This window comes from Prosopis cineraria, unplaced genomic scaffold (genome assembly GCF_029017545.1).
Source record: "Prosopis cineraria cultivar Desert tree isolate PC_DT_omini unplaced genomic scaffold, ASM2901754v1 PC2, whole genome shotgun sequence".
Lineage (NCBI taxonomy): Eukaryota > Viridiplantae > Streptophyta > Magnoliopsida > Fabales > Fabaceae > Prosopis > Prosopis cineraria.
In genome coordinates, this window is record NW_026555333.1 from 41008100 (window position 1) to 41024239 (window position 16140).

Sequence of the window (16140 nt, forward strand, 5' to 3'; positions counted from 1 at the left end):
CATTTAATAAAAATAATAAAATATTATATATTTAAATTGATTTCATTTTTTTTCTTGGTATTATGAACTTGTTTGATGAAGAGAAAGATGTGGATTCAATGGATAATGACAAAAAAAAAAAAAACTCTATTAGAATTACTTCGCTTTCCCCTGTTAACACGGTACGTTATCCATGCATTGAATAAGTAAAATTAGACAAAATTGAAATTTTAGTCACCTAATTATTTTTTCGTGAGCCTATGTTAAATAAAAATGCCTTATATTTAAAATAAAGTCAATATATTCAAAGCCGCAAAATCATTTTAATTTTTTTTAGTGAAAAAGTCCCAAAATTAGTTTTTATTATTTGCAAATATTCTTCTATTGAAGGCAATCATGCATATTCAAGACACTATCTACACTAAATGTAAATGCCTTTTCCAACAAAAAATCAAACCTTATTACATGATGTTGTGAGGTATAATTAGTTATCCCCACTAAACTCCACTTGTGTTAGTGGCTACAAAATAGTTTTAAAAAGCCATATATATATATATGTATACACACATAATGGGTGTTATTATGCATACACTCGATTAGATTTTTTTTCTTTTCATTGAATCTTTCAAGTTATCTCCATTAAATGTGCTGGTGAGTTAGAGAGAGAAAGTGAGTGTAAGAGAGAAGGCGAGTCTTGGTGCGAGTAATGTTTACAACACTATTTGCCCGGCTGTCTAGTCTACTGGATAGACCCCAATATGGCCAAGAATGAGATCTTAGTATCGAAAAAGAAGCTTATCAATGAAAATGTTGTGATGGGAGGTGCAAATAATATCACTAAAGGAACTTTCAAACCCATGATCAAGCCAAATATCATTAAAAGCAGCGGATCAAAGTCTATCTCTCTCCTTCCATTATTACCTATTTCATTATATTCTCTCTTTAATATTTTTTTTTAAAATAGAATATTAATTAAATGAAGAATAGTTTTGGATGTTTATATTTTCGTTTTGAAAAAAAATAATATTGCAAAATATATATTTAATAAACTTTAGTATATGTATAATTTTATCTAAAAATATTTAATAAGTTTTATTAATATATATAATTTTACCTAATAATATTGTATAAATTAAAATGGAGGGTAAACTATTCGATCGCAATGACAATAGATGCCAAAAATATCTAAGCTAATGTCTCCCAATACAATGATGAATTGGCTGATTCACAGCCCAAATAATTATACGTCCATTTATTATTTTTAGTCATTGAATTTGAATTGAAGTCTTAAAGAAAGAAGCTAGGCCGTGCATTTTAATCATACGATGCATGCGCAACATCTTTTTATTTAAAAAATAAAAAAAATACAGTTATCCTCTTGTTGACTATTTCTATTGAATTTAAGCATCCATGTAAACAAACACATGGTGACGTACCCCCGCGAGAAAAATAAAGTGGGGCTGAATTAATTGTGTACAATTAACGCTGTGTCCTTGTGGCAGTCACGATTAATTAGGCGAAATTTGCAAAGTGAGCATTCGTCTAATTTGATAGGGTTCACCTTAATTAATTAATTAATTCCATTGCTTTTGACCGATTCAAATTACTTTCCTCTCATCCTTCTTCACTGTATCACCAAATGAAACTTACATATCCTTTTATATTATATACTTTCTTTATTAAAAAATGTAAGATATTTTTTAAAAGTTTAAATATTTAAAAATATAATATATTTTTAATATTTTAAAGTATAATCATTATTTTTTTTCAAACGTGCCTCTAATGAATAAATCACTTGATATTTATTTTAAAATAAAATATTTAATTTAAAAATAAGTAATTACTTTATTAAAAGGTGAGATTTGATTAAAAATATCTTTTATTTTTTAATAAAAGGAGTATAAGTTAGCCAAATGAATTTATATTCCATCTGTGAAGTATTATAAGGCATTTTTAACTTAATTACATTATTTAATAAGTTTTCTAATAATATTTTTAAATTACATATCTTTTCATGAGGTGTCCCAATTAGAAAATCATATTGATTAGATATCTAATATAATTAAAGGTATTTTTGAAAAAACCTCATTAATTATATGTTGAAAGACCTAAAAAAATTTATATTTTTCAACATGATCCTTTAAAAATATGTTGTATAATATTCATAAATAAAGTAGTCTTTTTTTAATACTTTGCATAAAAAATGGATTATTAATTAAAGTCTTTTAATTTTATCCTTTCAAAACTTTTACTAGTAAAGTAAAACGTTAAATAAGTAAGAAAAAGTTTTTTTGAAAAATTTGTATAGTTAAAGTTAGTTATAACTTCTATATAAAGCCAGGGAGGAAGGACACATGCCTTTAGCTTCTAGTTTTACTTTGGACTCCTACTTTGCAGAACATCCCCCTTCCCTCCAAGTATATTCTATATGTTACTTATCCCACTAGATTGTTTTAGTTTATTTTTATGAAGAAAAAACCACTTATTTTTTTTAAAAATATATATTTTATGATTTTTTATATTATTTATTTAAACCTTTAAAATTAATTAGAATCTAAAAAAAGGTAGATTTCTGATTGTCTTGAAAATAATAAATCATTTTTATAAAACCAAAATTAAGGAAGATATTATAAAATTTAAAAATAACTAATTGATGATCACTTTTTATTATTGTAACTAAACATACTAATATCTTTTTTTATACAATATTTAAAAAATAAATATTTTTATAAAACAACCATACCATGCTTTCCATTTCAGAAAAATATTTCTTTTAAGTCTTTGTAGTACTCCAAAATTAATATTATCATTTACAATTTTTAGGAACAGCTAATTTTTGTTATCTAAAATTTCAGATGTAACTTGGTCGTAATTTAAGACAAACTTATGCACACTATTTTTTTAAGTAAAGTTATTTAAATATAATATATACCACTTCCATACTGTTTTAATGGAGATCGAGGAACGCAGCCTCAAAATCATAATTCACCTTAATCATGATTGCATGTCTGCCATGTTGACGCAATTGTACTGTTTTAAACCGCACACGTATCATCCTTTTAAATGTATGAGTCCCAAATGCAATTAGGCAACACGGACACACATATATATAGGAGTACAGATGATGAATATAAGTTGGTAAGAAGAACATAGCAAAATGTTTGGTCATCTACTGGTTCAGGAGATTCCATTAATGTCTTGGTATTGTTGGGGCATCCTTCTTGTTGTCGTCGTCGTTACAATAATATGCGAGAGAGTGTTGAATCTGATATGGTACAACAAGTCAGATGAAGCAACTGGGATTCCTCCAGGAAATCGAGGCCTTCCCTTTGTCGGAGAAACATTGCATTTCATGGCTGCAATTAATAGCACTCAAGGAGTCTATCAATTTGTCCGATCTCGTCGAATCCGGTAACTACACCAACCATGATGATGATGATGATATATAGTTACTTGTTTCACTTATATTGAGTGATGATTGATGACCGAGTTATAAGGTTGAAATTTGGTTCACTTGTTGTGAAGCTAAGAAGTTCGGGTCATGAACATGGGTATTGGATATGATACAAGATGATATATATATATATATATATATATATATGGAATATGACAATTTTCAAAATTTTAGAATATGAGTAGAAGAACATGCGTTATATAGTTTAATATTTTAGAGAATAAATATTGATATTTTGAGTTTTAAACAAATACTATAAATATATTTAAAATTATCAACAAAGTTGTTAATTTTTTAAAGTTTTTAAGTCATACATTAAAATAATAGGCATATATCACTACTTGTCTCTCTAATTAGATATGATAAATTAAGCTGGCCTCGCTAATTTTCTTACTTATTAGAAAGAAATAAAAAATACCTCGTTTATGTTTTCACAAAATTTAGTTAAAATTGCGATTTAAGTTATTATTGCTCTCTAATTCAGCTTTTTAGTGAGGAAAAATGATCTCTTGCTAAAATTTCATCGCTTATAAATAAGATTTTTTCTAATAGTGCATCGTAGAAATATTTTAACAAAAAAAATACAATAATACTAATGATAGAATATGTGATAGATGGATACACATCATAAAATACAATTATACACGTATCATATCATATATGTATAGGTATAAGTTCGTTTACTTTCTTTTGTGCTTCATATACAGCTAGTTGTAGGACAGATGAGAAGGTACTCCCTCCCTCACAAATTTTTAGACAAAAGTTTCACTTATCAATAAATATCATTTTTAAAATAAAAATATAAAATTTTAAAAACATCTTTTATTTAATATATTAAAAAGAGAGAAGTACGAAAATTAAATAAAGAAAGGAAGGGTAATATTAAAATAAATCTATTTAATGAAACCTTAATCTTGCCAAAATGTCTTATATTTTGAGATATAGAATTTTTTCTCAAAAGTATCTTATAATTTGAGATAGAAGGAATAAGTAAGAACGCATGGATCAAAGTTATGTTTAATAGTGTGTTCAAAATATTCTAGCTATGAGAAACATGATATCGTTCCAGAAACTGAGGTAGATGAGTGGAGATGTGTGTGCATGGCAGATATGGGAGATGCTTCAAGACGAGGTTATTTGGGGAAACCCACGTTTTTATGTCGAGCGTGGAATCGGCAAAAGCCATTCTAAACAATGACATTGGGAAATTCTCAAAGAGGTACATCAAGTCTGTAGCTGAGCAGGTTGGACCTCGCAGCTTGCTCTCAGCTTCTCAGAACAATCACAAGCTCCTTCGCGCTCATCTCCTTTCTCTGTTCTCATCTCACTCTCTCGCTTCTCTTGTTCAACACTTTGATCAACTCGTTCTTCAAGCCTTCAATGGCTGGCCACGTCACGGCCTCATCATTATTCAACATGAAGCTCTCCAGGTACGTATACATACGCGCGCTAGAATTTTGGATTTAAATTCTTTGAAGTTGTTATTCATGAATTTGCTTTGTGAAGCTAGTAGTTTTCCTTTTTAAAATATTTTATGTTATTTTATTATCTTTTGTAAAACATATAATCTTCATGAACACGTCCGAGGATCTGTTCCCTAGAATTTCATGATGCATTTTTGTTAATGGATCAAGTTCAATATAATTAATGGAGGTTGAAAAATTTTGTGGGGGCATAGATAACTTGTAGAGCGATGTGCAAGATGTTATTGAGCATTGAGAGCGGTGATGAATTGGAGACGATGCAGAAAGAGGTTGGTCGTGTATGTGAAGCAATGCTTTCCTTTCCTCTGAGTTTCAAGTGGACTAGATTCTATAAAGGCCTTCAGGTGTGTGTGTTCTTTCTCTAATTATTGATTTCTTCTATTCACTCCACCTTATAAAATCTGGTGGGCTACTTAGGTATGAGTAGATTTAAGTTGATGCAAGAAGTCTCACACCGAATTAAGTTGGACTCAACAATTAATATATATTTAATCCTAGTAACAAAATCTAAATGCATTATAGTTCATTCTTCACATCATTTCCATGTCCTTTTTTTTTTTCAAAATTACAATTAAAATTTTTTAAAAAATTGAATTAATGACAGTTAGGTTCTTAATAAAATTTTCTAAAAATGAGTTAAAAATGTCAATTTATACACTTACAAATTTAAGAGTTTCAATTATAAATAAAATTACATTTAATCAAGTTTCAAATACAACTCTGAAATTGTAACTGGACTCATGTTTATAATTGTCTAAATTAACATTTTCAAATTATTTTTAAAAAAAAATGTCAAAGGAATCCATCTATCACTAATATTTAATATTTTGAGATTTAATTGTCATTTTCATTTTTTAAGGAAAAAATTTCATATTTGTAGCTCACCCTCACATGCCTACAAAGGTTCTTTTGATTTATAAGATTTTAGCATGTAACTTATGAAGTTGTGAGAACAAATATTAATGCCAATATGATAATCTTATTCATGAGCAATGTGTAAGTATTTTTATAAACATTCTTTGAACTTGAAGATATGTCACATGATCTTGTTGAGCTCATAGGATTCAGCTCACCTGAATATTTTTGTTAACAAAAAAACTCACACTACAAAAAAATTTAATTTGTAATGGCAACATTTTTCATTTGCAAGGTTCAAATCTTGGACCTCACCATCAAAAAGAGGTAGTTTTGCCACTGAGACAATTGGCAATTTTTAAACAAATTATACTCTTGTCCTCGAGTTCTTTCCCTAGAAACCACAAAAACTGAAATAAATATACTCTTGAAGAGTTTTCTATGTATTTGACCCTGTGGGAAATTGATAATTTGATCTATAAAGTGATGATATGTACAGGCTAGAAAAAGAATCATGGACATATTGGAGAAGACGATGAGTGAAAGAAGAAGTGGACAGAAATGTGGCCGTCATCAAGATTTTCTTGAACGGCTTTTAGAACGAAATGACAATAAATTTAACAATCAAGAAGAAGAAGCGATCATGAGAAGGCTAACAGATGAAGAGATCCGAGATAATATATTAACCATGATAATCGCTGGTACGTATAATTAAGACTGAACTAACAAAACATTACTTACCTGATTTAATTTAATTAGCTGCAAAAATAATTAAGCCTGTATTACATTTTAATTTTGGGATGAAATTAATTAATTGCAGGTCAGGACACAACAGCAAATGCGATAACGTGGATGATCAAATTCTTGGGTGAGAATCAGCAGGTTTTACACGATCTTATGGTCAGTCATCAATTTCAATCTCCTCACTTGTTTTAGTTTAATTTTTCTTCACTCTTTTTTTTTTTTGGGGTCCAATTTGGTTCCCTGCTTTATAAGATATATTATTGGGTATATTCTATGAATTGAGCAGAAGGAGCAACTTCAAGTAGCAAAAAAATGTGAAAGCTCGAATTTAACACTTGAGGATCTTAATGAGATGCCATTTGCTTCCGCGGTGAGTAATATTAGCGGATAGGTTATAAAACTAAACAACGACACTTCAACAACGTAGCAATATATTATATATGTGTATGATACGATGCAGGTATTATACTTCATGATAAGTGAAACATATTTTATCCTTTGTATTATTAGTTAAATGACAAGATTAATATTTTGGTTTAATATTATAATTATATGGGAAAACATAACTTTAAATCCCTGTATTTTGTTATAGATTCCTGTACTTTTTTGGTATTATAAGTCCCTATAAATTTATGTTTTTTGGTGTTTTGGCACCAAAAAATAAAAGTGTAAAGACCTAGAGAACACAAAAAAAAAAAAACTACAAGAACTTATAGTAAAATGCAAACAAAGTATAGGATCTAAAGTTATGTTTTCCCTAAATATATTTATATTACTTGCCTAAAACTCAAAATACCCATACTCTTCTTCTAAAATATTAAAATACTTCCTCTGGTTTATTATAAGGCATCTCTAATAATCTTACCATAACCAAGGAAGAGGTGATTAAGTTATTAACTTTGTCTAAAAAAATAGACTTTTAATTTTACCCTTATTTAAATAAAAAAAATCACATTTACATTGCATTCTTTTTCATTGTTTATAAGTTTACATAAGACTAATGGAAAATTGTAATTAATAACCCTAACAAGTGCCTTATATCACGAACCATCAATCTGTCATAGAATGTGCTTTATAATAAGGACATGAGAGAGTATATAACATATATATTTTTGCATGTATCTATATCCTAAAATTTTAAAAATCGTCATATTTAATATATCATGCTATAATTATGTATGTATGTATGTATGTATCCAATAGTACACGCCCCTGTACCTGTGATTATTAGGTTGTAGCTTGCAATGGCAAGTTGTAGGCAATTACAAGTGATTATATTGATCTTCAGGATATGGGTGTACATTCATATATTCATATTATCCAATTCAATTTTCTGAATTTATAATTAATTTAATTACATATTACTAAGTTAGTTCACTTAAATACAAATAATGAGTTATACCGATATTATAAATAATCATCATTATTATTACAAAACTGTCACCATCTATTTATTACATCAGTTTTATTGATTTTTTTAATGTAGTGTACATACCATAGTAATAAGCGTTATACACAAACATATAGGTGGTGAAAGAAGCGTTAAGGATGGCATCAGTTGTTCAGTGGTTCCCAAGAGTGGCACTAGAGGACTGCGAGATTCAAGGCATGCACCTTTAATTATATTACTTATCATCTTAATTTTCTTCTTTACAATTTATACTATATATTATATGTAGAACTTGAAAGAATCAAACTCATATATTATATATGGTGTTATATATTTATGCATACAGGATTTAAAATCAAGAAAGGATGGAACGTCAACGTGGATGCTAGATCAATACACTTGGATCCCACTGTGTACGATGATCCAGACGTTTTCAATCCTTCAAGATTTCATGTAAGAAACCTAGTGTCACCAATTAATAATAATAATAATAATAATTAATTTTGATAATTTTGAGATAATATTATATTAATTATATTGAATAATAATTAATTATAATTGCAAGTAGGTCAAGTCAAAAGCACACGGGTTCTTACCGTTTGGTGTGGGAGGAAGGTCGTGCCTTGGGAAGAACATGGCTAAAGCCATGATGCTCGTCTTTCTTCATCGTTTCATCACCACTTTCAAGTCAGTATTTCATTTTCTATTTTTATTATATTGAAACTAATTAATAAAGAAGCCACATAATTATCAAAATCAAAATATTTTGTCCGTTTCTATATATTTATATTTATTGGGTAAAAATTTGGATGGTGATTCGTTTTTATTTATAAAACAAATTATAAAAATTGGGATTGTGAAACTTTGAGTCTCTCGTATTTGCTTTAGTTGTCAATTTGGTTTTTTTACCCTCAAATCAGTTAATTTTTATCAATTACTCTCTTACAATGTGTTTTATTGTCTTGTATTTTAAAATTTCAGAGTCATTTTTTACTTAAATATTACTTAAATAATTATACTTGTCATAATTTATATAGCTGCCATCAATATTTTGTTATTAGCAAATGATATAATTGTTGAATTTTCTATTAAAGGTTATCAAATAAAATAAGCATTAAATAAGGATAAAACTGAAAAGATAAGAGTAACTGAGGGAGAAATTGTTTCAATATGAGTGAAAGACCAACTAGCTAATTGTGTATTTTAATTAAATTGGGGTGCTTTAGTAAAAAATTATGTTTAAACTAAAAATCAAATGGTAAAAAAAAACTAAAAAAATCATGATATTTAGATTGATTAATTTCACCATTTTATGATTCTCAATTTTTATTACTAATTTTTTTACTATCTTAATTGTAATTTTCTCTATGCTTTTTCTATCTGCTAAGGTGGAAGGTGACTGATCCTGACTCAAGCATAGAGAAATGGGCACTTTTTTCAAAGCTAAGAAGTGGGTGTCCAGTTCACCTGACATCAATAAAGGACAGCAACAATGCTATGTGATGCAATAATATGTATGACCTTCACTACTTTATATGCCACATATGTATATGTAACCCACTTATGTTCCGAAAAAGCATATAATCCCCTGTCTTATAATATTGTAATTATTTATGTGGGTAAATCATGATGGATAAATTGGTAAATTACCTTATAAACTGTATGTCCAGAAATATTTGGGATCTAAATTTATTTTGAATGCAATATGCTCATTCAATTTTTAAAAATAGTATAATCTAATCTTTTATTATTAATAAAAATTAACTTTGATCATTAGTTGATAAAAAATAATGGAAAAGCATATACAAAATTGCATAAAAACAAAAATAATTATAATAAAAAATTCAAAAATAATATATAAGGACCAAAAAATTTCATTAGTCTTTTTTTTATAATTTTTTAAATCTTTTACTGTCATTATTTGTTACATATTTTTTAAGTCTGTTTTTGGTTCCTTTGCGGGTGAGTGCTTGACTTGTTTTCATTTCACAACAAACGGTTAAACGGCAACTTAATGAATAATTTAATATAAGGTGATGAACAATAATATATATGAAAATGAATAACTTAAATCAATGGACAAGAAAGTAGGGATAGTCAGGTAATTTACCTCAATATTCTAAGTTCATTCCAATACATTTGAACTACAATGAAATTTTGGAGTTTCTAAAGCTTTCTTTGTTATTAACGACCCAAAAAATTTAATGGTGATAGAAAGTTGTCACAATGTCGATGTGAGAGCTCTTATCGCTGATTCTATCTGCAGTGACTTTTATTGTCACCGTTGAAAGTTAAGAATGTAAAACAAAAAATTTGTTACTGTAAAAAAAAAGTCGCCACTAAAAGTTGAGAATTGACGGCGATAAAAGCCACTGTAGAAATCACACATCAGCGACGATAATTTTGTCGCTGCTAAATGTTAAGTATCAACAGTAACATTTGTCGCTATAAAACTATCAATTAGCAGCGACTTTTTTGTCGTCGTTGAAAAGTAATGTTGGTTTTACTCACCATATGTCGCTACCTCATCCTTTCACATGGCATCATGTCACCCTTCATGTGTCATCCCATCTCACGCCACATGTTATCAATTTATATTGCCATTACACAAGTTGCCTCCTTTAAGGTTTAAACCTATGACCTCATCTTTTTATGTCCCATCATTTTGTTATTAAGTTGGAATGAACTTGCAATCTATTACTACATATATATATATATATATATATATTAAACTAGAAAAACACACACATATATATTAAATATTAAATATTTTAAAATCTCATTACTATCATTAAATAGTTCAATTTAATTCTTTTAATTTATTCAAATTGCAAATTATATTATTTATTTTTTCTAAAGGAAATTATTAATATAGTTGATACAATATCATTTGTATTATTTATTTTAATTTTTTTACTTCTTGAGGTTATTATATTATTTATTTTAATTTTTATATTTTTTATTATAATATAAAAAATATCTAAGAATAAATAGTCAAAATATAGATAATTATATGTTAGCTCATAATTATTTATTTTTTAGCTAGTTTTATTTAAAATTTTATTTTTACTTTTAATTAACAATAATTCTTAAGTAATGTAATTGGGTTGTTTTTACATTACACTTTACTTTTTTAATTATTTTTCATTTTTAAATTATAATTTTATAATAAAATTATACACTATATTATCTATTTTTTTTTATATTTATGTCACAAGATAGCATCAAACAAAAAAAAATCATATAGCATCATATGCATAGATATTTTTTGTATATTGTATAAATTAAAAGTAAAATTTTAAAATATCTCATTTTCTTTTCATCTTTCTCTTTCCTATCATTAGCAATCAAATTGAAAATATCTAAACCGACATCAAGCTTCAAAGCTACCAGTATTAAATGTAGAATTTAAATTGAAAAATTACATTAGATGAAATATTATTCTATGAATGAATAAATTTAACTATTACATGTCTAATTATTATAAACAAGTAATGTTATTGCATAAAATATCAATTTAATTATAAAACATTTGAAAATAGAGACTCATTACCACATTATATACATTCCAAATTAAAAAATCAAACATTAGATTTTTGAATGAATTTATCACTTCATATAGGGATATGCATCAATCAATTTAGTTAGATTTGGTGTCATTTGACCAAAACCAATTAACTAAATTGGCTTAAATAGTTGTATTGAATCAAACCAAACATTACTTGATAATAAAAATTAACGTAAAATAATATAATTTAGTTTAATTCTTTACTTTAACTCATTAGCATTAAATAATACTTTAACTTTATCTTAAAATAATTTTATTATTTTAAAATTGTAATTTAACCATAACTATATTAAATGAAAACTCATTATGTTATTTTATATATTCATTATAAAATTACAATAATATAATAAAATTAATGGCTTAAAAAGTTAAATATTAGATTAAACAACAATAGAAAAAATAATGTTGAAAATATAAAATCAAACTTTCAGCAGTTATTGTAAATGTCACCGTTGATTGTCAACTTTCAATGGCTACTTATATGTCACCACTAAAACTTATAATATATTAATTATAATATTATTTTTGAAGAAATTATAACAAATTTTAAAATATGTTAATAATCACCGACAACTCTAAAAAATTGCCGTTGATTGTCAATTTTCAACAACGACTTATATGTCGTCCCTGAAATTTAGACCTTTAGTGATGACATATACTTCTCATCACTGAAAGTTTGACAATTAGTAATAAAAATATATTGTTGTAGTTGAAAGTTGTCACTGAAAGTTTTTTTTTTCTTTTTAGTGTATTAACTATGGTCAAAGTATTTTTATTGAAATTTTTCCACGTTATAAAGAATCTGATATCAACAATGCATGCACATTTTAAATCATATATATTGACTTTTGTGTCTTGTACTACAAATATAATACAAAATATGTTTAAAAAGTTCATTTGAATGAAAGAATTTTTTTTTTGATTATTTAACTATTTATAAGAAGTAAATTATAGTTTATAATTACAAAAAATATAAGCAAATTTTATTCAATTAAAAATAAAAGAAATTAATTCAAATAAATAACAAGCATTCATTATTACAACAATATACATTTTTTTTGCCAACATATAACAATATACATTTAGTATTGAAGTAATCTTATTTATTTCATATTATTATATTTTAGTATTGATTATTTAATTTATTTTCTCAAAGCTTGATTATATTCAATACGGGAGGCCTCAACTTGGATCGATGTTTCTGATATTTTATGTTTATTTTATAGCGCACATGGGTAAAGTACTCCAGTGTAGAAAATGGATTTGCATTCTATGCTTATCAACTCATCATCCCAGGGTCATTTTGGCCCTTTATCTTTCTTCCAATAATCTCTGTCATTAACTTGATTTTTTTTAAAAAATATTTTTAATATAATATTTATTAAAATAAAATATGTAAAAATTATAAAAAAATTAATATTAAATTGGACCTTTTAAATTATATCTAGAGTACATTTTAAGAAAAATTGGCTTCCAAATATTTTTAATAAATATAATATTAAAAATATTTTAAAATCAATGATAGAGATTATTTGAAGAAAAATTAAGGATCAAGATCACCCTCTAAGGGTGATGAACGCCCGTGCTCATCAATCTTAATGAGAACCAAATGCAGATCTGTAGTAGAGAATTCAAGCTAAATGGGAAAATTGTAAATTAATTAAATTAATATTTTCATTTTTGGTACGCATATATATTTATTAGAGAGAGAATATGCTATCATATAAATAACATTTAAATATTTAATTTTATATACTTAATGTACTTCTATCCAATCAAATTAAAATAATTTAATTTTAATATGTTAATAATATTAATAATAAGAGTTTATTACAGAATAAATAATATATAAATGATTCACATGTTTTGACTCATTTGAAAAGAGTAAGACTTAAATACTTGGCTTTATATACTATATGTATTTTTTATCTAATCAAATCAAAATACAGTTTGGTTTTAATATTTTAATAATATTAATAATAAGAGTTTATTATAGAATAAATAATATAAAAATGATCAGTGTGTTGTGTTTTGATTTGATTGAAAACAGGCTGTATAAGACTAAATATATTATGCTGGCTATATATATATATATATATATATATCAAAACATGCATTTTTTTTACCTTGAAAAAAGGGTATATTTTTGAATAACTTATTAGAAAAGGTATTCATTACATAACATATATTTATATAATAAAAAATTTATCCTAATTTTTTTATATTTGGGAAAATAAAATTTTTGGCCCCTTATATAAATTTTCCTCAGTTATTAGTTTGATAACTAAAATTTAAATTTTATCCCAAAATTTCATAATTATGCACAGTTGATCATTATGGTTTGAAGAAAAAAACATCATAAAAACTAATTGTGTATAATAATAAAAATTTAAAAGTAAGGATCAAGTTGATAATTGAAACAAATTTAAAGGAGAAAAAAAATTCATTACCACGCACAATTTACCGGAAATAATAGGAGCACATTAATTAATCACACTTTTCACAATTTCTTTTCCCCGTGGTCCCAGTAACATATGGCCATGTATATGGGGCATGGTATTATATACATGGAGAGAGACCAAAGCTTGGGCCCATGCACATACATAGGGAAAGAGTCCTATTCCGCCACATACTGATCTCTTAGTCCCTTCAACTCTCAACATTTTGTCACGCGAAGCTAAGACATGAAGGTTGAGCAAGTACTTCACATGAACGAAGGAACAGGCGACACTAGCTATGCTATGAACTCCGCCGTCCAGGTTCGTTTCATTAATTGCCTCAAAAATCTCTCACTTTAGCTAGTAACGCAGAAACTTTCCTTTCTTGCTATAGGAGATTGGCTCACAGTTTCAAATAAACTTGTGCTTGCGCATGCGTGTATATTGCATTTTTGGATGTGTGTGTATGTTTATATGTGTGTCCTGTTTTCAACTGCCACTACAAAATAGCATTTTCATGTTGTATTTATAGGTCTTTCCATATTATAATTGGAGGAGACATCATACTGGATGATTTAGAATTATGACTTATCTATATCACAAATATCTATGAAGTAGAAAACATTAATAAAGGAGGACGTGGCTTATAGACAAACCACGTCGCCCTTGATATAAAGGTGATGTAGTTTATAAAAATATTTGGTGAGTAGAATGTAGTTTATATAGAAATAAGGCCCCCTTCTAATAAGGAGGACGTGGTTTCTCACTCCTACATCTTCACGAATTGAGAAACCATGTCTCCCTTTTAATAGTAGTGACATGATTTGGTATGTATACGATGTCTCTCTTTTAATATTTGTGATGTGGCCTTTAGAATTTTTTTAAATATATAATTTGCATTTGCTTTATAATCAAAATAGAACCTGCCAAAGTATGCCATAGAAATAGCCATTTATACAACGAAAATCTAGCAAATAGCAACTCATATTGATAGTCATTTATACACCATCACAACAAAATATACCAAATTAAGCATACCATGGAATAACAAAACTATTGTCACCTATTCAAATATCAATATTTATGGCCAAATTTCAACAAACTACTTTCCATTGTTTTTGTTAAAATTCTTACTTAATGGACCAACTATCAAAACACTATGTAAATAGCTCTTGAAGCAGATAACTTACTAAATTTTTTTGAATGTCACTTATGTCTTCACTAGTATAGGGATACTCATTGTCCAAAAATTATAAATTTTCATCAGATGTTCATTACATATCCAAATTCTAAAGCCCCACAAAACTAGTATTATTAAAATAAATAACAACGTAACTTACTATGTGTAAATTTTCATTAGTTTTAGATTGACTAATCTCATACATATAACAAATAATATAATATCCACACGCTGTATTCCCTATTTGGTGATGGTATTGAAAATTAAAAATTAAACGATAAGTATAAACAAAAATATATATGAAATAATTGTGGATAAAAAGTATTGAATTGAAATTACTTACGTTTAAAAAGATCCAAGTCTGTGGGAGATTTTTTTGAGATATATTTTTTCATGGGTGGTGCTTTTCCCTAATCATATAATATATTTTCAGTGCTCTATCATGAAATTTAAATAAAACATAGAGTATTAAAAAAATAAATATCTAATATTTATAAAGTTAATCTTAACTTACGCTTCATATACAATTAAGGAGGTAGATTGCTCTACATTCATGCAACTCAGACGCTTTCAAATTCAGGAAATTTTAGAAGATTTTGATTAATCCTATATAAATAATCTTAATCAACGTTTTCTAAAAAAATTATTTAATCATGGAATCTAAAACATGCATGATATATATAAAACCAGGATCCATAGGTTGTTTTTTTAAAAAAAATTGAATAAAGTGAGTGGAAGAGAAAGGTTGCAAGCGTTTTCAGTTGATCACAAAAGTGTCGGGCTTGCAAGTGACCACAAAAATATCTACCGCCTTTTATTTCTACACCGTGTACACCTGAACCGGTGTAGACATGCAGGTGTAAATGGCCTATTTTCTACTCGTGCAAGTTACGTTAACATCAAATTTTGAGAAAATCCCGAGGCCTTTCAGGTATTTCTATGGTCGATGCAAGAGCAGCTCTGGTCGCATTATCAAATCCTAAATCCGAAGTACTACAGTACATGTGTCTGTGGTCCTTAACTGTTACCAAAAGTCCCAAGATCAGAT

General features: G+C 27.1%; 1 protein-coding gene across 2 annotated transcripts; it reads left to right on the forward strand.

Moving 5' to 3' along the window:
* Positions 1-3085: 3085 nt before the first annotated feature.
* On the forward strand, positions 3086-9564 carry LOC129303820 (abscisic acid 8'-hydroxylase 4). 2 transcript variants are annotated; one of them, XR_008591543.1, is made up of 10 exons: positions 3086-3390; positions 4542-4863; positions 5112-5261; positions 6272-6473; positions 6593-6672; positions 6803-6886; positions 8044-8122; positions 8253-8359; positions 8472-8593; positions 9295-9312. XR_008591543.1 is itself a non-coding variant. In XM_054943359.1 (10 exons), exons 1-10 carry the CDS (start codon positions 3137-3139, stop codon positions 9407-9409), a joined length of 1512 nt encoding a protein of 503 aa, XP_054799334.1. In that variant the 5' UTR covers positions 3091-3136; the 3' UTR covers positions 9410-9564. The 2 variants fall into 2 exon arrangements, 1 of the variants encoding a protein (XP_054799334.1); XM_054943359.1 differs by having other exon boundaries at positions 3091-3390; positions 8475-8593; positions 9295-9564.
* The last annotated feature ends 6576 nt before the right edge of the window (positions 9565-16140 follow it).